Below are 25,338 nucleotides of genomic sequence, written 5' to 3'. Positions count from 1 at the left end.
GTTGGGGAATTTGTTTTCACGGAAAGGAAACTAGGGGCGCCTGGGCGGCTCAGTCGGTTGGGCGTCCGACTTCAGCCCAGGTCACCATGTCAAGGTTCGTGGGGTCGAGCCCCGCGTCGGGCTCTGTGCCGACAGCTCGGAGCCTGGAGCCTGCTTCCGATTCTGTGTCGCCCTCTCTCTGCCCCTCCCCCACTCACGCTCTGTCTCTCTCAAAAAGGAGCAAATATAAAAAACATTTTTTTTGTCAGTGCAACTCCATACCTCACTAATAACAGGTCTGTTGGTATCTGTACCTTAAATACCTTCACTGCTGCCTCTGTTTATGGCTGTCAGAGAGGGTCACACTTTGTCGGCCCACTTTCCTTCCTTGTGCTCATTCTCATCAGAGTTCACATTACAGCCCAGGGTCTGTCTCCCAAGACGGCACCCTCACAGGAGGAAGGGCGGGCGCCTCCGGGCGCTCGGCGGCCTGGGGTCGGGGGGGGGGGACGACGTTCAGCCTTCCGGTGACCTCTTTTGGTGCGAGGCTCTCCGCACACAGACCTGCTCTCTGCACACGCGCCACCGGGCCTGGGAAGCACGTGGTTTTAAACGAATGAAGAGTTGGTTCTTTTGTGCAACAGGAATAAGAATTGGGGACCCTTGGTTTCCCCTTGAGTGAAGGCCAATCAGGGCCCCAGAAGGTGCTCGAAGGAGGAGGCAAAAGCGTGTCGTTTGTGGTGCGACCATGGCTACTGTTCGTTTTTTCCCCACCGCGTTTCCTTTACTTAGAAAAACGGCCAGATGTGTGCACGGTAAGGAAGCTTGAAACACGCAGGCTTACGTCTCCGTCCAGCTCTTTTCTTCCCCGAGAGGCAAAGCCACTCATGAGAAAACCACGAGGGGACCCCTTGCACACCCGGCGTAACTGTGTTTTCCGCGACGGCGTGTCCCCCGCTCTGATTTTTTTTTTGGTGGAGATCACTGAGTCTCCCCATCTGTGATTTTTTGTCGGGAAGAAGAAACTCACAGAAGTTGAATGGTTGGATCCAAAAGATGCCTCTTAATTTAGAGGCTGACACATGAGCCAACCTCTTTTGAGGTTTTATAGCCCTGCCGTACGGGAGCACCTGTTGGCTGCGCTGGTGTGGGCACTGTGTTAAAACTTCGTTTTCGCGGACCTCATCACGTCTCAGCTTCATTTTTTCAAAAGCCGTCTGTGTCCTGCCCTCCTGGTGTCCTAGGGTGTCGGGTTTCTTCTGACTGATGTGCAAGAGTGCTTTTTGGAACGAAGCAAAGTAGCTGGTGACTCGCATGCCAAGTATTTTTCTCCAGTTTGTCGGACTTGATTTTTCTAGACGTGAATTTCGCATTTTGTCCCATTTAGCCAGCGTTTCCCCCTTAAGGCTTCTGAGATTTGTGGTATGCCTGGAAAGTTTTTTGCCCACTCTGTGATTTAAAAAAAAAAATGCTGTTGTCTGCTGCTGCCCCTCTGCTTTGCATTTTTCCTTCTAAATTTTTGATCCATTCAAAATGGATTTAAAGTATTTTTTTTAAATGTGTTGTTTATTTTTGAGATAGGGAGAGCGTGAGCAGGGGAGGGGCAGAGAGAGAGGGAGACACGGACTCCGAAGCGGGCTCCAGGCTCCGAGCCGTCAGCACAGAGCCCGACGCGGGGCTCGAACCCACAGTCCGCGAGATCATGACCTGAGTTGAGGGTGGATGCTGAACCGACTGAGCCACCCAGGCGCCCCCATTCAAAATGTATTTTCAAATGTACCTCTATCTTGTCCCAGAATAAATTCCACTATCTTTTATGTTAAGTGGTACATTTCTCTCCCACTGACTTAGAAGTTCTGTCTGTCTCATCACCTGAGTGTCTCTTTGAACTTGAGTCTCTGCCTCGTGCTTTAAGTCGTGGTGTTTTATGATAAAAAAATGCCAGAGCTGTTCCCCGATGACTTCCGGGTTTCTTTTGGAATGTTCCTCCCTATGCCTGCCTGTTGATTTTCTCCGACGGCTGGTAACCCTTCTAAAAAGTTTGATGGTTGCATTTTGGAGACCGCATCGAATGTAGATTGGCACAGGCAGGGCGGACACCTGGCGCATGTGGCTTCCTCCTGTCCCCGAGGATGGGAACATCGAAGTTTGCGATGTAGATTTTGTCGTTAGTATCGGCACTGTATATGGATTGTTTTTTTTTTCCTCCTGAGGATTGTTTAAACATAGGAAAGCCCTTGATTTTTCTGCTTAGTTTTGTACCCCCAGCTACCTTGCTGAATTCTGTGGTCTGGGGGTTTTGAGCCTTGGGCCTCAGAATTCTCTAGAAAGCCTCCTGAGGGGCAGATGGCAGGGCTGGGGAGGGGCCTGAGTGTGGGCCTTTGTAAGGAGTCCCCAGGCTTAGTGTTTTGGCCCCCGTGATTTCTTCTTTTTCCCTCCAGCCTTATTGAGATCTGACGGATACAGGAGTCTGTGCAAGTTTCAGAGGTAGGTGCATACAGCGCGTTGAATGCAATCGTGAACGATTGTGTACCTGGGAGGATAATTTCCCTACTCTGCACTTTCTAGGCCTTTTATTCTTTTAATTGTATCAGCAAATCGTTTAAGAACTTCAGTAGCAGTGATAGGCCCTCACCATTCCTGACTTTGATGGAAATGCACCTGGCCTTTTACCGTGAGGCAGGGTGCTTTTCAGATACATTTCCACGTAAAGGAAGGATCCATCTGTAATTATGTTAAAAGTTTCCGTCTAGATGGTGAATGTTATAAAAAGGTTTTCCCTCTTAAATAAGGAACCCAAATCAGTAGGGCTCTAGCTGCTGAGCAGTGTTTGTATTTATTTTTTCTTTAAATTTTTTTAATGTTTTTATTTATTTTTGAGACAGAGAGAGACAGAGCATGAGCAGGGGAGGGGCAGAGAGAGAGGGAGACACAGAATCCACAGCCTCCAGGCTCCGAGCTGTCAGCACAGAGCCCGACGTGGGGCTCGAACTCACTGCGAGATCATGACCTGAGCTGAAGTCGGACGCTTAACCGACTAAGCCATCCAGGCGCCCCAAGCTGGTTTGTATTTAAACTGCCAAGCTTCAAATGTGTGAATTCAGTTGGACTGGGTTCAATACGTGTGTGTTCAAATAGGTTAGTCTGGGGCGTCTGGGGGGCTCAGTCGGTTAAGAATAAAATCCATTCTGACGATTTTTTATATCCTGGTAAGCTTTTCATCTTATGCAAGTTTTCAAGTTAACTTACGTACGTTTGACCAGACTACGTGAAATCTTTTGAGCTGTGGCTTTTTACTTCCATTTTCCCTACATTATGTTGTAGCAATTCTGTTTTTCTTTTAAATTAATTTTGCTTTTATAGTATCTCCTGCTGTTCGTTTCTTTTTCCAGTTTGAGTTGGTTGTTAAGTTCCTACATGAAGAATGGAAGTAAATGCATATATAGAGGCATCACTTTTCTCTTTGAGCTCTGCCTTCTTTGGTAGTACTGTATAGACTCTGATAGACGTGTTCTGGGTTCGTGGTTGGCTTCTAGATTTTCTTTTTTAAATCTTTATTTCTCTTAGAGAGAGACACACACAGGGGAGGGGCAGACAGAGGGAGGCGCATTATCCAAAGCAGGCTCCAGGCTCCGAGCTGTCCACACAGGGCCCGACGCGGGGCTCGAACTCACGAACCGTGAGATCGTGACCTGAGCCGAAGTCGGAGGCTCAACCGACAGAGCCCCCCCCAGGCGCCCCTGTACTCAGAGCTTTCCACTTGGAGCCAAGAGTTTAAAAATTTTTGTGGGCTGGAGAATTTTCGTACAAATGGGGCTGTTCACTTTCAGTTTTAATAAATAGTAATTAGGGAGCCACCTATGTCCTGTCTACTTGGGATTGTGGTTTTAGTTGTGCCCTTCCCTGTGACCAGGTAGAGTCCCTGAATGAATTCCCTGTGTGTCTTCCTACATTTGCCGTACGGTGCCCTGTGAGTGTGGATGTTGAGTTGCCGTGTGCCCAGGCCCGTTGGATTTTCAGTGGTGAATGTATCTCGTTGAATTCCCTGCCCTGCCTTCCCTCATGCTTTTGGCCTCGATTCTAATCTTGCCTGCCGTTAATGATGTCACGCGGCTGTGTGTGTTGCTTGGAGTTTGCCTGGTATATTTTAGCTTGATTTTTCGGAGTCTTTTTTTTCTTATAAACTTTATTTTGACGTAACTTGAATCGACCTAGAGGCTGCAAAACTGGTGCTGAGAGTTCCTGGGCACTCCTCTCCCAGCTTTGCCTAATGAAAACATCTTCCCTCATCAGAGCACAGCCACCCAAGCAGGACGCTGGCATCGGCACGATATCAGCAACGACGCGTAGACCTTATTCGAATGCCGCCAGTTTTTCCAAAGCCCCTGCTTTCAGGCACACTCAAGGCTAGAGGCACGGTCTTCCAGATGGCAAAGTCTGCCCAAGCCTCCCGACACCCACTACGCGGTCCGAGGGCCCCCCAAGCCGCCCTCAGGTTGGACAGTTCGCTGAAGAGACAGAACTCACCGAAACCTGTTGGGCTGTTGGTCAGGCTTGTTACGGGGGAGGATACACATCAGCGCCAGCCGCGGGGTGGACCGGCAGTGTTCCAAGAACAGAGTTTCTGGTCATCCTCACTGAGCCCGACGGTGGTCTTGGGGATCCCTGCCATCAGTCCTGGGAAACTTGATCACGTGTAGAGATTGACGTGACCCTCGCTACCGTCAGGATCCAGAACTGTCCCGTTTGCCTCCCAAACTCCTTCCTGCTCCCCCTCTTCCAGTCCCGCCCTCCTAACGCTGACCCCTGACAACCTGTCATCCACTCTGTCACCTTGTCACTTCGAGGATGTTAGGTAAATGGAGCGGTACCATACGTCACCAGTAAGACGGGTTTCTGCCACTCGGCGTGATACCCAGGGGACCCACCCAGGATGCGACGTGGATGCTCCTGAGCCCTCCACTGTGGGGGGGCCGCTCATCAGCAGAAGGAGGCGTGGGTGGTTGTAAGATGCGGCTCTTCCGAGTGACGCTGCCGTGGGCACGAGGATCTGTGCCTAGAGTGGCGAGGCTGGGTCACAGGCTGAGCGTGTGTTTGACCAGATGGGACGCCATCAGCCTGTTCTCCAGAGCGGCTGTGGTACCTCCCTGCCCTGTGACACGTCCGGGCACCGGTTGTCCCACATCCTCACCGGCCCTCAGTGTCCTGGGCGTGTTTTCAGCCATTCGGAGAGGTGTGTTTACTGCCTCTATGCCCTCTTAGGAGCTTGTGCCCTTTTTCTGTTTTTTTTAATTGTTAAATTTTAATTTTTTTTTTTTTTTTATTTTGGATCAGAGTCGATTGTCGGGTTTGTGATTTGAAAATACGTATTTTCCGGTCTTTTTTTTTTTTTTTTTTTTTTTCATTCTCTCCACTAGTGACTTTCATGGGCAAAATGCTTTCACTTTTGGTGGAATCCAGTTAGTTTTTTTTCCTGGATTAAAAAAACTTTTTTTTTTATTTTATTCAAGCCTCATTTACCATGTTAGGTTAGTTGCAGGTATACAACACAATGGTTCAACAATTCTCTATATTTCTGGGAGTTCTTTAAGGTCTGTACCTAAATTTTTTTTTTTTTTAATTCCAGTATAGTTGGATTGCAGAGTGATGTTAGTTGCAGGTGTACAAGACGGTGACTCAGCACTTCTGTACGTCACCCCGTGCGCCTCATGGTAAGTCCTTACCCATAATCCCCTTCACCTGTTTCACCCATTTCCCCGTCCTCCCCCTCTCCGGTGACATCAGTTTGTTCTCTGGAGTTAAGAGCCTGACTTTTGGTTTGTCTCTTTCATTCTTCGTTCGTTTGTTTGGTTTTGACGGCACTTAGGCGCGAAAGCATATGACACGTGTCTTTGACTTATTTCACTTAGCGTTATACTCTCTAGGCACCCGTGTTGCTGCAAATGGCAAGATTTCATTCTTTTTATGGCTGAGTACTCTTCCAGTGTGTGTGTGTGTGTGTGTGTGTGTGTGTGTGTGTACCCCACATCTTGATCCATTCATCGACCGAAGGACATTGGGGCTGATTCGTATCTCAGCTATTGTAAATAATGCTGCAGTAAACATAGGGTTGTATATATCTTTTTGAATGAGCATTTTTGTTCTCTTTGGTTCCTCACAAAGTTAAAAATAGAATTGCTGTGTGATCCAGTAATTCCCCTACAGGGTATTTTCTCAAATTTTCTTACCTTTTAGGGATGGTCTTGTGGGGTCATGTCTAAGAACTCTGCCTAACCCGGGATCCCAAGGATTCTTCTGCCCCGTTCTGTTTTGGCCTGTGGCTTGTGTTGAGTTCATTTGTGTGGCAGGCGTGAGGTCTGAGTCGAGGGTGGCTTTTCTCGGCCGCAGATGTCTGTCCCCACACCATTAGCTGAAATGACCATCTTTTCTTCATTAACTTGCTTCTGGATTGGTGTCAGAAGTCGCAAGATTTCTTTTTTGGGGGATCGGTTTTAACTACATCCCTGTCCTCACACGTTCTAGGATTACTCGGGTTCCTGCCTTTTCAGTGCGAGTTAGTAGCTTGTGGTTTTCAAGGAACTGGTTCATTTCCTCTAACTTGTGAATTCACTGGAGGGGGCTCTCATGATAGACCACCTCCGTTCCTAACAGAGGTCATGTGTGTCTCCCTTTGGTAAACCTTTAGCAAGACTGGCGATCTTTTTTTTTTTTTAATTTTTTTTTTAACATTTATTTATTTTTGAGAGAGAGAGAGACAGAGCATGAACGGGGGAGGGGCAGAGAGAGAGGGAGACACAGAATCGGAAGTAGGCTCCAGGCTCTGAGCCATCAGCCCAGAGCCCGATGCGGGGCTCAAACTCACCGACCGCAAGATTGTGACCTGAGCTGAAGTCTGACGCTTAACCGACTGAGCCACCCAGGCGCCCCAGCAAGACTGGCGATCTTATTGGTATTTTCAAAGAACGAGTTTTTGATTTCTACTCGTGTCTTTGACTTCACTGATCTCTGCTCTTTCCTCTGTGTATTTTGGTGAATGTCCCTTTGCTGTTGATGGGTGGGTGTTTTACAAGTGGAAATCCAGCTAAGTCTTCTGTATTTTGCTGAAAAGATGCGTGTAGTCTGACATACTCGTTGGACTTGATGGTTCGTGTTGTGTCTTGTTTTTATTCGTTTTGCTTTAGCACTTGTTTATTTCATCTCTTAATTTGCAGTCTACCTCGGGCTATCGTGGACGGTAGAAATAGGGGTGAAGGGTACTTTCTGATGTCGCAGTCTAAGTATCGGTCGGCCATGGTGGGTCTTATTTTTGAAGGGGAAGCACGTTGCTTGGACGCGTCCTGACTCAGAGTCGAGCTATGCACAGGCTTGTGCGCGGGGCAGGTGTCAGCCTGTCTGAGGAGTCATCAAGGGTTGGCAGCTGCTGGGCAGGTACCATCCTTGTGCGAGTGGCCTCCCCCTCCAGGCAGCCCTCTCGATCGTGTTTCCGCGGGCCCGGCACATGTGCGTGTCCCCATTTAGCTGTGGGGTCACGTGTGGGGGCTTCAGAGGACGGTGCAACCCAAGCCGTAAATCCTACTTGCAAGGAATCGGAACTCTGCCTGGCAGCTGCAGGGGTCCACTCTGACCTCCCTCACCCTGGCCTGGCCCAGACGGCCGGCCTCACCGCCACCGTGGCTGGTGTGAGGGTTATTTTGTGGGTCAGTTTCGCCCGGCCGTGGGGCCAAACAGTAGCCTAGATGTTCTCGTGAGCTCTGTTTCTCGGGGGGGTGATTAACATTTATATCGGTAAACTTTGAAGAGAGCGGGTTGCCTTCAGAGGGCGGGTGAGCCTCATCCAGTCCCTTAAAGGCTTAAGAGAAGGGCCCGGGAGACCCCGCCTGCCCGAACACAGGGGACGGGCCAGCCCGACAGTCGCGTGCGTCACTTTGTTAAAACCAGTCTCTATTCCCTCCCCCTCCTGTTGGTTGGGTTTCTCTGGAAAAGGCTGTTACAGCCGTGGCCTCATTTCACGAAAGCTAGGGCTCCACGGCTGGGTCTGCGTGGCCGGTTCCTGCCCCCTGTGGGCTCTGCATTTTGGAGCTGGGCGGGCAGGCCTGTTGTAAGACCGGCCCCGGGGGCTCACGCTCAGGGGGCTGGCAAGCACCCTGGTCCCGGTTCCAGAGGGAAAAGGCCAGGCCTTCGCTGAGGCCACCGGGGCGTGACTCTCTCTCGCCCCAGATGCGGTGGGATCCCCCCGGGGCCACCCGTAGGAAAACCACTTACCAGGCGCCTGCAGAGCCCTTAACAAAAGGGTACAAAGCCCCCCACTTTACGGTCGGGGACACGAGGCCTCTTCCTCGTGCGGGGGCTGCTGTGGCACAAATACGTGGGCAGGCGTGGTTAAGAAAAATCACTGTGATTTAATAAATAGCAAGGTGTTGCCGTGCGGTCTCCAGAGCTCAGCCGGCGAGGTTGGGGTGGACGCGGGCCCGGGCCCAGGCTTCCTGCCGGTTTCCCAAGAAGCAGATCAGGTGAGGGACCTACTGCACGGTGTCCTAAAAGCGTGCCTCGGGAGGGGGGCTGGGGGAGGGCCACAGTCACATAAAAATATAGATTATTGAGGGGTTGGACGCAGGCGGGGGCCGCTATGCATCTTCCTGGTGAACCTGGGCTTTCTCGGCTCTGGAACAGAACTTTTCGCATAGTTTGAGCAGCTCTGACAAAATGAACACGGATGAAGCCAGTGCGGTTAAAAGCAACAAGTCTGCAAAAAGGTGAAAAGAAAATGGGGGTCAGAGGGCACGGTGCCACCCTGAGGCTCTCTTCCCCACGTCTTGGCTTTGGTTGCAGAGAGCCCAGAGGTGAGGGGCGAGGACCCGGGAGCCGAGGACCAGGACTTCCCCTCCCGGGAGGGACGGATGTCCGTGCAGCTCCACAGGACCACCCCGTCCTTCCAGGGGGCTCAGGGCTGGGGTGGGGGTGCGCTACCCCCTCCGGCAGTAACAGGACCCTCCCCCATCCATCCTGAGGGCAGACACCCCCCACCCCGGCCTCGTGCTCCGAGCAGTCGTGTCCAGCACCTCAGACCCGACCGTGTCATGACCTGTGGCCATGACCTACGCCGGCCTCCCCACCTGCTGGCTCCCACCACGTAAGTGGCTCTGGTCACTGCTGCTGCTCAGGTACCCTCCTCCCCCCACCCCTCCCCTCCTCCCACTTGTGTGCTCTGTTAGCTTCAGGCAAAGGCGGCCAGTCACCCCAGGCAGTTCACAAAGAAAAGGCTGGAATCGCGTCCGCCTGGGCGGGGAGGCAGGGGAGCCCCAGGATTCCACCCCGGGGCAGGTGCGCTCGGGGCCCTGGACGGCTGCGGTCATTGAATCATGTTGTGTTTAGCCCGAGCTGCTGGGTGGCCCGCTCCCTGTCTTGGGGTCAGCGGGTGCCCAAGACCCACGAGCCCCCTGCCAGGGGGGGCAGAATGAGCCGGGACTGTCACCCGCCATGGCGCAGCCCCCGGGCCTTGCAGCGTCGCTCTGAGCCGCCAGCCCTGGGACAGGGGGGCTGGGAGGCCGTGTCCCCTTCTGCCCTCCGTGGCTCTCCCGGTGGAGGTGCCTCATCCTCTGGTTCCCCGTGTACTCCATGACCCCATCACATCGCCCTCCCACCCCGTGCGGCCGGCCGGGCACACGTAGGGACTTCGCACCTGGAACACCGCATGTCGGCGCCCAGGCACCGGCCTCTGCTGACCCCTCACGTCCCCGCCCACTCACCGAGGGCACCCAGGTTCTCCGTCTGGAAGATCTTCTGCAGGGGCGGGATGTAAATCACGGCCAGCTGGCCCAGAATGGAGCCCAGCACCGAGTACAGGAACATGGAGTTCCGCAGAAAGCCAATCTCAAATATCAGCTTGGTCTGTGGGAGGAGAAGGGCACGTGTCAGCCGGGTCCCAAGCCACGGCTCAGACGGCGATGCTTACAGAGGCCTACTCGGGGCGCGGCCGCACCATTCGTCCCCGAGAGCGCGACTGGGTCCAGCCAGGAAGGGAGGGGAGGGCAGCCCAGGGCTCACCTGAGAGCGGCAGGTCAAGGCGTTGAAGAGGTCGAAGAACACAAAGCAGGTGAAGGTCATGGTCGTGGTACGCGGGGTGCTCGCCTTGTCTGCGGGGATCTGGAACACAGAGGGCAGGGTGGGCGGGCCCCGGGAAGGGGGTGCTTCTTGTGATGATGAGCACAGAGGGAGCAGGAACTCGAGGGGCCTGGACCGCCCAGCAGAGTGGCTCTGCTAGAAACTGACCACGACCGCCCCCTGGGCTGGAGTAAGGGGGGTGTCTCACGACCACCCCCCATCCTCCCCCCCACCCCGAGCTGAAACCCTGCACAGGTAAAGGGAACGTCCCTTCCTGCAGCAGGTGACATAGCCTCCTGGGACAGGACAGGGCTATAGCTGCATCCACTGAGTGTCACGGACAGAGGACGCACACCCTCCCTGGTGCTGCTGTAGGGACCTGAGGCAGGTCTCCTCCCGGGCCTGGCCTGGAGCCAAGGTGAGAACTTTCCCTGCCTGAGGGGAGGTGGGTCCTTCCTGCCCGAGCTTGTCACTGTCCCAGGGTTCCCCGCAGACGCCCTGGCCGGGGTGGCGTGAGTTGGAGCTTGACTCCAGAGCCCCTGGGGGGCCCCCCACACTGAGGCCCACCGTGCTGGCACAGGAGGGCCTGGGTCCCCTTCCCGCAGGTGGAGCACAGGCTGGACACGGGCGGCCACACCACCTTCCTGGGCAGGTGAGAACTGGGGAAAACGCAAGGCCCCTCCTCTGGGGGGCGGGGCTGGAGAAACACAGAGTCTGCGGTGGTCCCGTGTCCTGCCCCCACTTGCCTGGGTCTCCACCGAGAGCACCGCGTGTCAGCACGGGGGCCCCTGGAGCCACCGAAAGGTGGCCCCTAAGCTCCCTCAAATAATCACCTCCAGGGAATACAACGGACTTCCTTCTAATAGATTGCAAATTGTTTCCTGGTGACCATAGAAAGCGGCAGGGGCATCGGGTCCCTTTTAGAACAAAATGATTTCTTTTCCCTGCCGGGAGGGCTGGTTCCTATCCTTCCGCCTTGTCCCCACCTCTGCAAAGTCAGCTCCTGGTCCCCCACCCCCCCTCAGGGACAGCCCCCTGTATGTGCACCTGTCTCCCCAGTCAGAACCGGAGCCCCACGCGCCCGGGCGGGGACCATCCCCGGTGCTTGGTGCACAGCCGCTAGGCTCCCACCACAGGGGCTTAGCGAATACAGGCCGAGCCAGTGAGAACTTGCCCCACCTCTTTCCAGAAGATAAAGAGGGTCCCGCTGATGATGACAGCAGCCGACAGGAGGATTTTCAGGATCAGGGCTTTGCTGAGAATCGTGTCCTTGACGTTCCGCGGTGGCTGTCGGAGGGCGTCTTTGTCAACCGGCTCTACCCCCAAGCTGCTTGGAACAAGACAGGGGAACCTTGACATCAACCACGAGGACGCTTAAAGTGCTGAAGCTGTACAGGCTCTCAGGTCAGCCCCGAAGACACAGCAAAGCGGGGGCTTTGGCCAAGTGCCCCCAGGTCGTCGGCAGGAGCTCGGTCTGGTCCCACTCTTAGGGGGACTTCTCCGTCCTTGCTGGAAGCCCGCTCCTCACATCCTCTGCCCTCACCCTAACTCCTTCCAGGGTGCCCACCCCCCACCCCACCGGCCTGGGCCCCAGGGGCAGCCACACACCCGTCCCTGAGCACGGCGGAGGAAAACCATCCCCCAGCCGACCACACCACTGTCCTGGAGCCACTCTGGGTCACCCCTCATGATCGCACAGCTTCCATCACAAGGGGACGCCCAGCAGGCTGGAGAAACGGGGTCCAGACGCCGCCCCCCAGGGACCCGCCTTCAGCCGGCGGCGCAACAGCGGGACTGGGGCTAGACCAGCGGAAGACGGGACGTGGGGCACCGAGGAGGAAGCCGGCTGCAGAGACGGCACGCTGTATCCCAGCGTGTGAAGAGGGACCTCCCCCTGGGCCCGGAGGGACAAAGCGGGACTCGACTCCTGCCCTCAGCGGCAACAACTGTGATAATTCATGGTGACATATATGTATCACATTTACATCACACACACATATATAATCAACAACAGCATGTACTGTGTGCTCGAACCCAGTGCCTCGCTTGTTCCTGGACGTCTGGCTCCCCGACTCCGAAGGTGGTGGTTCCTCCTGCCCGTTCAGCTACCCTCACCCTCCCTTCTCACCCATCCACCCAGCAACTAACTCGCCGACCCCCTACTGTGTGCCCGGCACCGTCCCGGGAGCCGGGAAATGCTACGAGGAACAAAAACCTTGCCATAGGGGAAGCGGGTCATAATCAGATAAACGAGGACACACGTATTTTCTCCTCTAGGGACAAAGAAAGCAGCGTAAGGAGGGAGAGCCCGGGGGCTGCTGTTAGAGCGATCACGGAGGACATCTCCCAAGTGGGGAGGTGAAGAGGGGGACTGAGGCGTGGAGTCACCCAGGGAGCACATCCCCCCCTCCGCCGCCCGCCCCGGCTGCCCGTGCAGGTGCTTCCTCCCATGCCCAGGGCATCCCGCTGGCTGTCTTCCCCACGGTGGGCCACACTCCGGCTTTGCAGGACTCCCGGGGACGGCGTCCCGTACTCGGTGCAAGGGACCCGAGGCGGCAGAGCCTCGAGGACAGCCCGGCGCCTCACCTCTGCGCCGGTGGCCCGTCCATGATGATGTTGATCCACAGGATCTGCATGGCGTTGAGCGGGCTGGGCAGGTCGCACACGGTGGACAGAGCGATGAGGCTCAGGGCCGAGATGCTCCTGCGGGGCACACACCGGGCACCGTCGATGGCTGCACGCCGGACGCACGTGCAGCCCGACGGCCCTCGGAGACACCGGCCTTGACTTACGTGCTCAGCTGAAACCGCACGAAGTTTTTGATGTTATGAAAAATCCCCTTGCCTTCCTCCACCGCGTTCCTGCAAGAGGACAGAGCGTTTCTTCGCAGAGGGCCCGCTGGGAGCGTCCGGGCACCTCCGGCAGCCGTGGGAGGGAGCGATGGTGTCACCGGAGGTGGCCTCCCACGCAGGCGCCCCTTCCCCTTCCCCCCCGCTGGCGGCTCCAGGACCGAGAGGTACAGGAGGACGGTGGCCTGGCCAGCACCACCCGCCGCGGGGGCCCGGACCGCAGGCCACGATCACCCTCTGTACGAAGACCATAGATCATTCTCCCGCCTGAGCCCAGGGACCCCGCCCTCACCCGGGACTTGGGAAGCACTGACTGCAACCCAGAGATGCATCTGGACGACAGGCACAGCAAGACCGATCAAACCTGCTAATTCGCCCCAGGGGTGTGGCACGGGGCGGGGGTGGGGGAGAGAATTAAGAGGCTGAAAAACATCCTTGGTATGTTCAGAAAACTGTAAAAGTCCTTGAAAAACCTTGATCTTGAGTCACGAATGCAGAAAACTGCCTAACCCTTTTTTTTCTGCTAATTTTTTTTTTTTTTTTGCAAAAGAACTAAAATTACAGAGTTATTTATCAACTGCATCTCAGGACTTTTTTTCTTTTTTTTTTTTTTTTAACTAAGGGGGAAGGGGGCTAAGGATTCCTAGGGTGAGTCAATCCATTTACAAAGACAAGACTCCTCCGTAAAGTCAAAAATCGCACCCAAATTCAGTTTTTGCTCATTCAGAGTTCTGACAGCACGCTTAAGAAAACTTCCATGCCACCCCCCATTATTACAATGGATTTATGAGTAAAGTCTCGATTACAACGAATTAAAATCAGAGCTAGAGGGAAGGCAAACTTGTTAAGAAAACAGAAAAGGGAAACAAGAAACCAGGTGTTTTGCGATCTCGGGAGCTTGCGATCACACGAGGGCCAACAATTAGACGCTCCTGCCCCGTCGCTCGTCGCTTTCAGCGCATGAAACATACGCATCCGCACAAACACGGCCCTCCAGCCGCACATGCTCACTCTTCGCGTTTTTCACTTAACCCCACAATGTGAGCGTTTCCCCGTCTTTAAAACGTTCCCCCAAAACGTGATGTTTCGTGGCTTCGTGGCACTCCCGCCCTTGCTGTCGGCAGTTAGTGTGGCCTAGGATTTCCCCACAGACGGTGCTGCGGCCAACACATCGGAGCCCGCCTCCGTCTGTGCACCTGACCCCGGCTCGCCCGTCGGATGCACCCTCAGGCCGTGAGGGGAGCATGTCCCGAAGGGGGCAGCGGATCACCGCGGGCATATCTGCCGCTGAAAACCAGCCATGGAGCCACTCACATGATGGCCGAGAAGTCATCATCCACCAGGATCACGTTGGCAGCCTCTTTGCTGACATCTGTCCCCGTCTGCCCCATGGCGATCCCGATGTCCGCAGACTTCAGGGCGACCGCGTCGTTCACCCCGTCCCCCGTCATGGCCACGACTGCCCCCGACTCCTGCAAAGCCTTTGGAAAGAGGAGGTGAGTGAAGGCTCATTCGTGTTCTCCACTAACAAACAAAAGTCGACAACTTACCCCTGAAACCACGCAGTGCCCCGTGGGATTAAGTAAGTCTTAGGAATGACTTGCATGGAGGTTTCCTCCCTAGAACTAAAGCCCCCCAAACAGCACGAAGAATAAAACAGCACAGAGCTAAAGAACACCTTTTCTTTCTCTCTTTTTTAAAATTTATTTGGAGAGCGAGAGCGCGTGCTTGCAAGCAAGGGAGGGGCAGAGAGAGAGGGAGACAGAGGATCCAAAGCGGGCTCTGGGCTGACGGCAGACAGCCCGATGTGGGGCTCGACCTCCTGAACCGTGAGATCACGACCTAAGCTGAAGCTGGATGCTTAAGCGACCGAGCCGCCCAGGCGCCCCAAGAGCTCATTTTCAAAGCACTTCCGGGGAGGAGACCCAGCGCACCAGCAGCGCCCTCCCCCGGGCACAGGCAGAAAATCACATCCAGTCTCCACCGGGCACCCGCCGTGTGCCAGGTGCTGCTCCAAGAGCCGCACGGCCCGGCCTCCTGGAATCCTCTCACTAGCCTTGTGAGTTGGCTGACGTCATCCATACAACCCCGGTTTACAGACTGGGAAACTGAGGCCTGGAGTTCAGTAACCAGAATAATGCCAGGGCGCTTGACTAACAGAGACTCCCTGCTTTTTAGTTTGCCCTCCGCACCACCCAATTCCTGCTCCTGCTTTTGCTGTACGTGGCCAAGGACAGCCCGTTCTCCCCTCCCCGGGGGCTGGGCAAAGGCCCCGCCTGGTGCAGCCGTCCTGGGCCTAGAGAAAGAAGCACAGCTTGAGGACGGCCAACGCTCCTGCCAGCTTGGACCCAGGACCTCCCCCCGGGGGCAGAGCCACCGCCCTGGACTGACCCCAACGGACGCATGAGGCACACAGCTTACCTTTATGATTTTGAGCTTGTGCTTCGGGCTGGTCCTGAAGAAGACAGAAACCTGGACGCAGAGGCGGAGAAGAGTCTGTGAACTTGGGGCTGAAACTCCCCCCCACCCCCGCCCCGCCCCGCCAAGCCCCCTGGGAGGACCCCACCTTCCCGACACAGCCAGCCAGCTCGTCCTGCCCCGTGCTCTCCACCTCCTCCCCGGACATGGCTTTCAGCTTCCCGTTGCACAGGCCAATAGTCCTTCCTGCGAGGTGCGGAGAGCCTGCTCTGAGGGCCCGCTCCCGCCCCTCACTCCCCCTGCCTGACATCAGGCCCCGCCTGGGCCGCAGACCACGAGCACAGCAGAGCCGCGACGGCGACCCCCCCACCGAGCACCTGCCACGCGACATGATCCCAATTCCATCCACAGAACTAAGGCCTTATTGCCCCTGCTTTAACGATGAGGAAACGGAGGGGAGTGACCTCCCCCAGGTCCCAGAGCTGCCGAGCGGCGATGCTGGGACCTGATGTGGTTTTGTCTGATTCTAGAGTCTGATTTTTTTCACAGCGCCGGGTGCCTTGAGACAGAGCAGGGAGAACCAATCACGTGAATAAGAAGAACGAGAAGTGGGGGGGGGATGGCCGGCCCCCTGTGGGAGAAGAGCCCGGAGGCCAGGGTGGTTCAGTGACCCGCCCGGGGCACGCAGAACCAGACCAGAACCCGGACACGGGCAGATGCTGTCTGGGAAGAGGTGGTGAGGTCACGGCTGAGAGCCGTGGCCGGCTCTGCCCCCTTCGGGGCACCTGCCGACACTTTAGAGACAGCCGACTCTGTCGGGGGGGGTGCCGGCCCGTGAACCTCAGGGTCTCTGCGAGCTCACAGCAGGTGGGTGGGGGCGGGTTAACCCACAGGAGCGGCCCCCTCCCCGCCCGGCGCCCACTGCGCCCCACTCACCTATAGCAGAGGCGGTCTCCAGAGCATCTCCCGTTATCATCGTCACGGACACGCCGGACTGGCGGAGAACCCGCACCGCTTCCTTCACGCCGGCCCTCGGAGGGTCGATGATTCCAACGAGACCCAGAAAAGTCAGCCTCCCCAGCTCGGGTCCGGAAGCCAGGGCCAGCACTGAGGAGACACCGAGAGCCGTGGGAGGTCCCCCGCGGGCCCCAGGGGTGGGAGGACTCTGTGAGCTCGTCCCGGCCTTGACTCTGTTTCGGTGCATGTACCATTGGTACAGGTGCCAGGGCTGCGGGTGCCAAGCCTCCCTTTCCCCAAGCTCCCCTCCCCGCCCTGCCAGGCTCTGTCTCAGCCTCGCCTCGCCTCGCCCCCTTATCAGCAAGCTGCTAGCAATTTACAACGTCTGTTTCCCGCAGGGAAAACCCAAGGCAACTGACACCCGGCCCCAGGCTTCTCACTTTCCCCGGAGGGAACCCACGGGTTCCAGAGCGCTTCTCTGAAAACGGACAGGCACTGTGGGAAACCCGAGTTTCCAGCTCATCGGGGAAGGCGGCGTCCCCGATGCAGGAGACTGGAAACGGCCGAGGAATGAAATGTCTGCCTTGATGCGAAAGAGCTTTGGGTTTTCGTGACCGTGGGCGACGAGCAGGATGACCAATCGGGAAAATCAGCGTTTCCGGGGCGCCTCAGTCACGCGTCTGGACTAGCGGGTGTCACGTGGTGGCAGAGGTGGGCCGGGGGCGGGGAGGGGGGGGGGGCCTCTCTGCCTTTCACGTGACCACTGACCCGGAAGGTCAATGCTGCACACTTAAAGCGCGGCGCTGGGGACGAGAGGTACCAACCCCGCAGGCCGAGCGACCCCATCCTCCTTTCCTCCTGCTGGCACAAGGCTGTCTGCTGGGGCGTCAGTGGCAGGGAGAGGCCTCCGTTGTTGTACGAGGTACAGTGATTAATCACCTCTTCGAAGGCCCCCTTCATGAAGTAAACGTCTTCCTGGTCCTTGGGAAAGAAGAAAAGGAAAACGGCTGCATTCCTCGGGTCGGCTCCTTGGAGAACTTCGATCCGCGGCCTCTCTGTGCGTCAGGTGCCCTGTTAACGTCACCGAGAGCATCCCGTACGTGTCATCAGCCACACCCCAACCACTGTTAGGCCTTTATGTGCGTGACTGACTGCGGGACGTCTATTTCCACTGGGACTGTCGCCTCCCGAGGGCAGGTCCCCTTTCTGTTTTGTTCACCCCTGCACGGGGCTCATCGAGCCCCGAACCGCTCTCCTGTGTATTCGTTAAGCTCGGTCTCCTGCGGATGGGAAGCTCCACGCGGAAGGCGCCGTGACAGCCTGGGTCACACTGTCCCCGGCATCAGCACGGCGCCTGAAAGCTCACGGCGGGCGGGGGGATGAGGTTGTGTGAACCGATACGGAAAGATGTCTGAGACATCGCTGAAAGGGGAGAGAGCAGATTACAAACCCCCACCCACAGCACGACCTAGTTTCAAAACTACCACCCCGTACGTCGCTCTCTGCATGTTTAGGACCTCAAAGGTCCCATCCCAGACCGTGGAGGGGGGCTGCCTTGGGTCGGGAGACACGAAGGGCGGGATTATACGGCGCTTCCGTTTTTAAGTCACGTTTCTAGAATCTATTTCAGTGAGAATATATTACCAGGGTCTTTGGGGAGAAAAAAAAGATGTGAAGGTGAGCGCAAGGGTGTATCTGTGGGCGCACACGTATGACACGTGAGCTCGCCGTTCACACCATCTGGGGTGGGTGCTGGGATGCGCCTCCCGGTCCCCCGCAGGGCTGAAGGGCTGTCCCCACCTGGTGACGATCTGAGGCACTCATACGTGTAAAGAACTCAGCACCAGGATGTTAAGAAGGGACCTCCAAGTTAGCAAGAGGGTTTGCTGCTAACGGCGGGAGCCCACGTCAAAATTCCCCGCACGCACAGGTGACTACCAGCTCCCGCTCCCGAGATTTCGGACTCAGGGGTTCCGGGTGGAGCCTGGGAATCTGCATTTTGTTTTAAATTCTATTTTCAATTTTTCAAACATTGACATCCAGGGAAGCTGCATTTTTAACCGATTCCCCGGGGGATGCCGCTGGTCTGGGAAGCGCGCCTTGAGAACCACCGTTTCGGACCAAAATCTCGGCAGGAGACGCCAAATGATCAGAGGTCTGAGCGCCATCAGCCGGACGGTCCTGTGTTTGACCCTCCGTGGAAGCAGCTGGGAGCGCTCAGCTTTCCTCCTCGACACCTGTATTGTGCTTCCTTCGGGGTGCAGGGGAGAGGGTGGGAAGGGGCAGAGAAGAAAACTCACCGCAGTCTTGGGGCTGCATTTCACTGCCATCCACCTCTGCTCCGAGCTGAACGGAATCTCCTTTTTTCTCACGTAGGAATCTTTAACATCAGCTAAGCCCATCTAGGAAAAGCAAACGCCACGCTTCTCGTGAGTCCTCCTGAGTCAGCCTCGCTGCAAAGCTCAGGCCGCCTCCGTTATTCATCCGTCAAACCACTTCCGGCAGGTAAGGAATCCCAGCGTCTAGCTCACAGAGAAAGGCCATTTGCTTTCAAAAGTCCCACCCGGAAAAAAAAAAAAAAAAAAGTCTCATCTCTTGTTCCAGGGGCAGGGCCAGCTGGTCCTGGCGACGGCTTCTGGCCAAAACGTGCTCAGAAACAAAAGCCCGTGGGCTCCCCTCCAGGAGGAATGTTCCGGACTCAAAGAGGTAGCAGTTTCCCCCCAAAGAAGCCCCGCTTAGTGGGGTGGGTTGCTGTCACAGCCCGGGGTCCTGGCCAGGCCTGACATTCGCGGACCGTTCTCGGGCCAGTTACTTGACATCTCTGAGCCTCAGTTTCCCCAGCTGTATACCAGTCCCAAACCATGCATCCCACGCACCCCCCCCCCCCCCGCCTCAACAGGAGAAAATGTGTTCTGAGGAGGCAAAAATCTACTCCTTTATCCATACAGTACCCGGACAGAGAGTCTATCTGTGGGATTAAATCTCATGGGGACTGATCAGGAACAAAAGAAATGCCCGAAAAGGCTCTTCGGGAAGGTCTGGTGAATGACCCTGCATCCCTCCAAAAGACGCGTCGACGCCCTAACCCCTCAGTGTCTGCGAACGTGGTCTTGTTTGGAAACAGGGTCTCGGGGGAGCGGAACCAAGTTAAGATGAGGTCGTTCGCGTGTGTCCAGATCCGATAAGACGGGTGGTCCTTGGACGAAGGGGACAGGGCCACGTGAAGACGTGTCCGTGAGCCAAGGAGCATCTGGCATGACTGGTCACAGTTGGAGGGGAGGGGACCAGGGCGCTGCCCACACCTTCCTTTCAGACCTCCAGCTTCGGGAACCGTGACAGTGATTCAGGCCCCCAGGTGGCAGTCCTTTATTTCAGCCACTGCGGGGAAGCTAGCAAGGGCGTGACAGTGGAGAAACGGTTCAGAACCACTGACCTCGACCCCGAGACGGGTTTGAGGACGGACATGATAAACACAGAGCGCCGAGCACCGAGCCTGCCACACGGTCACGGGAGGCACATCATACATGTCAGCTGTCACCAGGCTCCCCTAACTGGTTCCGGCCCACAGAAGAGTAAATCGTGACCCGTAAAGGAGAGGGGGTTCTGGAACATCGGTCCTCTCTGGGCTGCACGGGAGGCAGGCGGCGGGAGCAGGGGTGGAGACCCCACACCGGGGTTCTCTCCTGCTAGGACAGTCGGGCCACTGTCCCCGTCCCGGACGGCAGCCTGCGGTTGAACAGGGCCAGCCGGGGACCTTTCAGAAGAGGCAGTAAGGTCTAGTCGGTATGACTGTCATCCTGGAAAGAATTTTCTTCCCTGAGTGTAACAGTTTCTTAACATAGCTTGTTTACAGTTACAGGGACTTTCTGTTTTAAGTTTATTTATTTTGAGAGAGAGACAGACACAGAGACAGTAAGGGAGAGAGAGAGAGAGAGAGAGAGAGAGAGAGAGAGAGAGAGAGAATCCCAAGCAGGCCCTGCGCTGTCGGCACAGAGCCCGATGCGGGGCTCGAACTCGTGACCTGAGCCTAAATTAAAAGTCGGCCGCTTAACCCACTGAGCCACTCAGGTGCCCTACTGTTATTTTTTTTTTAATATTTATCTTTGAGAGAGAGAGAGGAAGACACTGCGTAAGCGGGGGAGGGACAGAGAGAGAGGGAGACACAGAATCCGAAGCGAGCCCCAGGCTCCGAACTGTCAGCACAGAGCCCAACGTCGGGTTCGAACTCACGGACGGCGAGATCACGACCTGAGCCGAAGTCGGACGCTCAACCGACTGAGACCCCCAGGCGCCCCTACAGGGACTTATTCAGAGGGTGACTCTTCTCCCCCTCCTCAACCCAACCTTGCAGCACTGTCTGCCTGAACTTGGCAGAGATGGGTAGCTGGGTCTTGGGCTGGGGGAGGGACAGGGGAACAGAAGGACAGAGAAGCCGTCCTGGGGGCCTGGATGAGCGAGGGAAGGGAAGTAAACCTGAAGGGAGAGCCCGAGGCAGCCGTGGGAGGAAGGACAGAGGGGCCCCAGCACCAGAGGCAGCAGGAGGAAGGGGCAGAGGGGCTGAGGAGGAGGCGGGGGTCAGCTGGTGCAGGACAGGCACCCCGAGGTGGGCCTGGGTCCCTCTGGGGAGGGGTGTGATCAGACCTCCTGTTTGTGCCCAAGGCGGAGCAGGTACCCGGCCCGCCCACCGCCCACCCCTCAACACCCGGGGCAGCGGCTCCCCACCTAGCTCTGGGCACAGAATGGGGGCATTTCTGCAAAGTCACAGACTCAGGGTCTGACCACGGGGCCCTGCGATCCGTCAAACGCACTAAAAGGAAGGGGTCTTCCTGCACGGGAGCTCGGGGGCCACCAGGTGGGTCATTCCTCTGTCTCCCCAGCACCTCCGTGGGGTCTGAGCCACGGGATGCCCCAGGATTCTTGTGGGATGGTCGGGAAGGGTTAGAGGCCTGCAGAATGTTCCAGAAGCACACAGCACCTCAGAGCCCATCTCCTCCACCAGCCGGCGACAGCCTAAGGATGTTCGGGGCCCCTCTCTCCATTGTTACTAAGCTTCTCCACTCCTCATTGGCTCAGACAGGCGCCCGAATTCCACCCCTCATCCAGCCCCCAGCGGAAGCCCTCCTGGTGTAGACCACCAAAGGGTCCCTACCTTCATTGCCAGGGCGATCAGGGCGCCTTCCGTGGGCTGTCCCATCACAGCGTTTTTTCTGATGACGGCGTTGTTGGCCACACAGCCTGCCTGAGAGGCGGGATTTTGGAAGACCTGCAGTTAACTCTTGGGAGCTGGCACCCCTCGGGGTCCTGGGCTCACTCAGGCATGTGAAAAAGCCACACGCTGCAGGCTTGACCCATTTGGGGGGGCGAGGGCCGGGGTGGGCGTGGGGGGCAAGACATACTCTTTAAAATACATCCCAGTCCCCGCTCTTCAAAATAAACACAGTGAACATTTACTGACTCTGCTGAACCCTGGCTGTCACAGGCCAGATGGTGGGGAGGCTGGGGCGGTAAGAGTGGCCCCTGATGGGTACGGGGTTCCTGCTTGGGGTGACAGTGTCCTGAAATTAGATGTGGCTGTGGCTGCACAACTTTGTGAAGGTGCTAAAACCACTGAACCGTATGCTGAATTTAAAGCAGGGAATTCTGGGGTGCCTGGGTGGCTCAGTGGGTTGAGCATCCGACTTCGGCTCAGGTCATGATCTCGTGGTCCGTGAGTTTGAGCCCCGCGTTGGGCTCTGTGCTGACAGCTCAGAACCCGGAACCTGCTTCGGATTCTGTGTCTCCCTCTTTCTCTGCCCCTCCCCCACTTGTGCTCTCTCTCTCTCTGTCTCTCAAAAATAAATAAATGTAAAAAAAAAAATTTTAAGGGGGGAATTTTGTGGTACAGGCCCGTCGCTCTCAATTTAAAAAGACAATGAAAATAATAGAAGCAAACACACGAAAAGCGCGTGGGGGTGAATCCCAGCTCCCTCCCTCCTGGGCACGCACATCACCTCCCTGAGCCCGTTTCTTAATCTGCGCACTGAGATCGCAGGACAGGCCTCGGCCTCGAAGGGGTGCTGGGAGAGTTAAGTGGCACCAGTGAGGCGGGACCTTCACAGCTCACGACAAATTCTAGAAGACAGCGGCTCAGTTCACACCTCGGAGGGCACTGGGTGTGTGGGAGGCGTGAGTCTGGCTAATACAACTCGTGTCGACAATTAAACAGGCTCATTGTCCGGCGTTCAGTGAACACCCACCCTCTGCAGGCACCTCTTTAAAGCCTGTCCAGCAGGCAGGGAGGAGTAGGGAGGGCTCCAGCTCTCTCTTACTTCCGGTGTTCCCACCTATTTCTGGGCCCCTGTGACACCTGACCCCTGGCGGGGGCGGGGCGGGAGGCCCAATGGTCACCAACACCTGGTTGGTCCAGTAGCCGGGAGCCATCGATTGTTCCTCCCTTCTGAGAGAATAACCGTCAGCTCCTTTTAAGTGTCTGTTTCCACCCGTGGGGCTTTGACACTCACCTCTACTAATTTCCCCACCGAGACGTTGTTAAACTCCTTAACGACCTCCTTTGAGGGTAACAGACACACAGTCCCTTTGCCGTTATAGCCAACTCCGCTGACCTGCAGGGCAAAGCCACAGAGAGGATGTCACCACGTGTCAATAATACACGCCCCAGGTTGTCCCCTCATCTCTTTTCTGGGAGACCCACCCCAAGGACATAATCCGACCCACCAACGAGGCTGCAAGTGGGAGAATGGTCCCTGCAGACCGTGTGTTAACCAGAAAACCTCACTAAGTGCCATGCTTTCGAAACTTCTCTAAGCTTGGGGCGCCCGGGGGGGGGCTCAGTCGGTTGGGCATCCGACTTCGACTCAGGTCATGATCTGGCAGCTCGCGAGTTCGAGCCCCACTTCGGGCTTTCCGCTCCCTGTGCGGAACCCACTTCGGACCCTGCCTCCCTCTCTCGGTGCCCCTCCTCTGCTCCCGCGCTGTCTCGAAAATTAGAATTAAAAACAAAGAAATTGCACCAAGCTGATTCCACGGGCTATTCGGGAGCCAGGGAAAAGTATGGTTAAGAAAACAAAGTAATAGCACAGAAGAGAGCCCCTTAATCTGGAAGGTTTGGGGTTGTGGGGGGGGGAAGCAGGAAGCAAAACTGCACGTTCCGGGAGCTTATAACTGTGCCAGAGGTACAGGAGGGAGACCGAAAAACCCAAAGGGACCGTCACGATCAGTTTCTCACAGGGGATTATGGGTAACCGTGTTTTTAACTTCTACGTTACATAATGTGCTTACGACTAAAAGGTAATTGTGAAAACATAAAGGTGGCTCCCTTAACTCGGTCACGTTCCTTGCTGCTGTGGGTGGCAGGGAAACTATACCACCACCCGTGTTTGTTTCTTCCTTATTGCTTGCTAGAAGGTTCCGTGTGCTTTCTTCACGAAGGAAAGGGGCTGGCAGGGCAGACCTTTGGCTGGAACCGGGTAAATCGGCACGGGGCTCACCTCGGCGTGGAGCCCATCGGACGTTACCAGCTGGGTGACCGTCATTTCGTTGGCCGTCAGAGTCCCTGTCTTATCGGAGCAGATAACACTGCAGCAACCTGGCAGGAGAAAACCCCAGTTGATGGCAAAGAGGAATCATCACCATCACCTCTCAGGCCGAAGAAACACCCAGGCGGAACTCCCACCCATCCGATCCCGTTTGCAGGAATTCAGCCAGCGGAGTCCCTCACCTAACGTCTCCACGATCGGTAACTTCTTCACAATGACCCGCTTCTTGGCCATCCGCAGCACTCCCAGGACCAGCGTAACCGTGACGACGATGGGCAGACCCTCCGGAATGGCAGCCACCGCCAGGCTGGACCAAAAGGCCAGACGGGTCACCTTTAACATGCACTTAAGGACGACACGAATCCCAACTGGGGTCGGCAACACTTTTTCCCGGGGAAGTATGTCTCTGGTGTCCCCAGCGTCCCGGTTCTAGTCTCTGTTCCCAGTCCCTTGATGCACCTGTCTCCCTCTTCAGCATCCACTGCTCTAAGCTCTCCTGTTGCGAAACCCTGTTCTTGGGGTGGGACCGTCCCTATCAGACATCCACACTTTAGTATAAATTAGTCTCTCGGTTGTTTTGCCTCTTTTAAGCGCCTTTGCGTTTAAATTGTTGTCATTTACTAAAGAGAAAAGTCTTTGGGTCCTAGGAGAAGAATTTCCAGAATTGGGCAAGAAGAGGGAAGTGGAATTTTTTGGTTCGGAGGGTCCGTCCGGGTCCTCCTCTGAATTTCACTTCTCATTGGTCTAGTTGTTTAGATACTTCTGATAAGAGAGCCAGACAAGGAAATTAAAGCTGAAGGAGGTAGAGTGACTCTGCTGTGCCTTTGCCTGTGGTAGCCTAGCTGTCTGGGTGTCTGCTCGCTTACATTATTATCCTTCCAATTCTTCCTCTACCATGTGACCACACCTCCCCCAGGCCATGGCTGATTGGATTAGGACATGTAACCCCACCCCCCCACAGCCATGGCTGATTGGATTAGAAGAGAACATGTGACTCAAGCTGAACCAATGAGCTTCTCTCTCTCAGGAACCTGAACCCCGATGAAGCACCTAAGATCCCCTTCCTGCCGGCAGCGTGTCAACACGTGATAGGATGTTAGGAAGGGGCTCCTTCTGCTAAAATTCGGCGGCAGGAACATCGTGGCAGACTGACTCTCCATCCCACACTCTTGAGCGGGCGTGGCTGAGGCCAAGGGCTGGTGTGGGGCTTCCTGCTGATCTCAGGGGGGGAGACTGAAGAGTTTCAGGGGGGCGGGCTCTGCACCAGGACACCAGCAAAGCACTGCAGGCATTCGGTAAATATTTGCTGGATGAATAAATAGGAATGAGTGAACACAGGCACACCTCGGAGGACCTCTGGTCAGTTCCGGGCCACGGCAATACAGCGACCGTCACCAAAAGCCAGTCAAGTGGACCTTTTGGTTCCCGGTGCATAAAAAAGTCACGTTTACGCTGTACTGTAGTCTGTTTTTTTAAATGCTGATTATTTTTGAGGGAGA

The 25,338-nt window shown here is 55.9% G+C and overlaps 1 protein-coding gene and 1 long non-coding RNA gene across 3 annotated transcripts in view; one reads left to right on the top strand and one right to left on the bottom strand.

The window, feature by feature from the left end:
- The first annotated feature begins 1,631 nt into the window (after nt 1-1,631).
- LOC123382182 lies at nt 1,632-20,265 on the top strand. The gene is made up of 10 exons (XR_006590165.1): nt 1,632-4,834; nt 5,606-5,690; nt 8,390-10,072; nt 10,386-10,498; nt 10,686-10,732; nt 11,270-18,234; nt 18,348-18,459; nt 18,681-18,809; nt 18,909-19,010; nt 19,253-20,265. It is a non-coding gene; the product is annotated as an uncharacterized LOC123382182 (long non-coding RNA).
- ATP2C2 (ATPase secretory pathway Ca2+ transporting 2) overlaps nt 8,359-25,338 on the bottom strand; it is a 63,756-nt gene continuing 46,776 nt past the window's right edge. The window contains exons 12-27 of one of the 2 annotated variants that reach the window (XM_023246034.2): nt 24,022-24,146; nt 23,792-23,889; nt 22,805-22,906; nt 21,454-21,543; nt 18,605-18,706; nt 17,129-17,285; nt 16,284-16,454; nt 15,496-15,593; nt 15,351-15,401; nt 14,244-14,410; nt 12,873-12,941; nt 12,667-12,783; nt 11,260-11,407; nt 10,024-10,122; nt 9,726-9,867; nt 8,359-8,722 (exon numbers count right to left, since the gene is read on the bottom strand). In XM_023246034.2, the coding sequence (XP_023101802.2) occupies nt 8,604-8,722; nt 9,726-9,867; nt 10,024-10,122; nt 11,260-11,407; nt 12,667-12,783; nt 12,873-12,941; nt 14,244-14,410; nt 15,351-15,401; nt 15,496-15,593; nt 16,284-16,454; nt 17,129-17,285; nt 18,605-18,706; nt 21,454-21,543; nt 22,805-22,906; nt 23,792-23,889; nt 24,022-24,146 (1,855 nt within the window). In that variant the 3' untranslated portion in view covers nt 8,359-8,603. The remainder of the gene's footprint in view (nt 8,723-9,725; nt 9,868-10,023; nt 10,123-11,259; nt 11,408-12,666; nt 12,784-12,872; nt 12,942-14,243; nt 14,411-15,350; nt 15,402-15,495; nt 15,594-16,283; nt 16,455-17,128; nt 17,286-18,604; nt 18,707-21,453; nt 21,544-22,804; nt 22,907-23,791; nt 23,890-24,021; nt 24,147-25,338) is intronic. The other variant, XM_023246035.2, reaches the window with a different exon arrangement.

Source organism: Felis catus, chromosome E2 (assembly GCF_018350175.1).
Source record: "Felis catus isolate Fca126 chromosome E2, F.catus_Fca126_mat1.0, whole genome shotgun sequence".
Classification (NCBI taxonomy): Eukaryota; Metazoa; Chordata; class Mammalia; order Carnivora; family Felidae; genus Felis; species Felis catus.
Note: the sequence above shows the minus strand (reverse complement) of the source record. Positions and strands in the feature narration are given on the sequence as shown.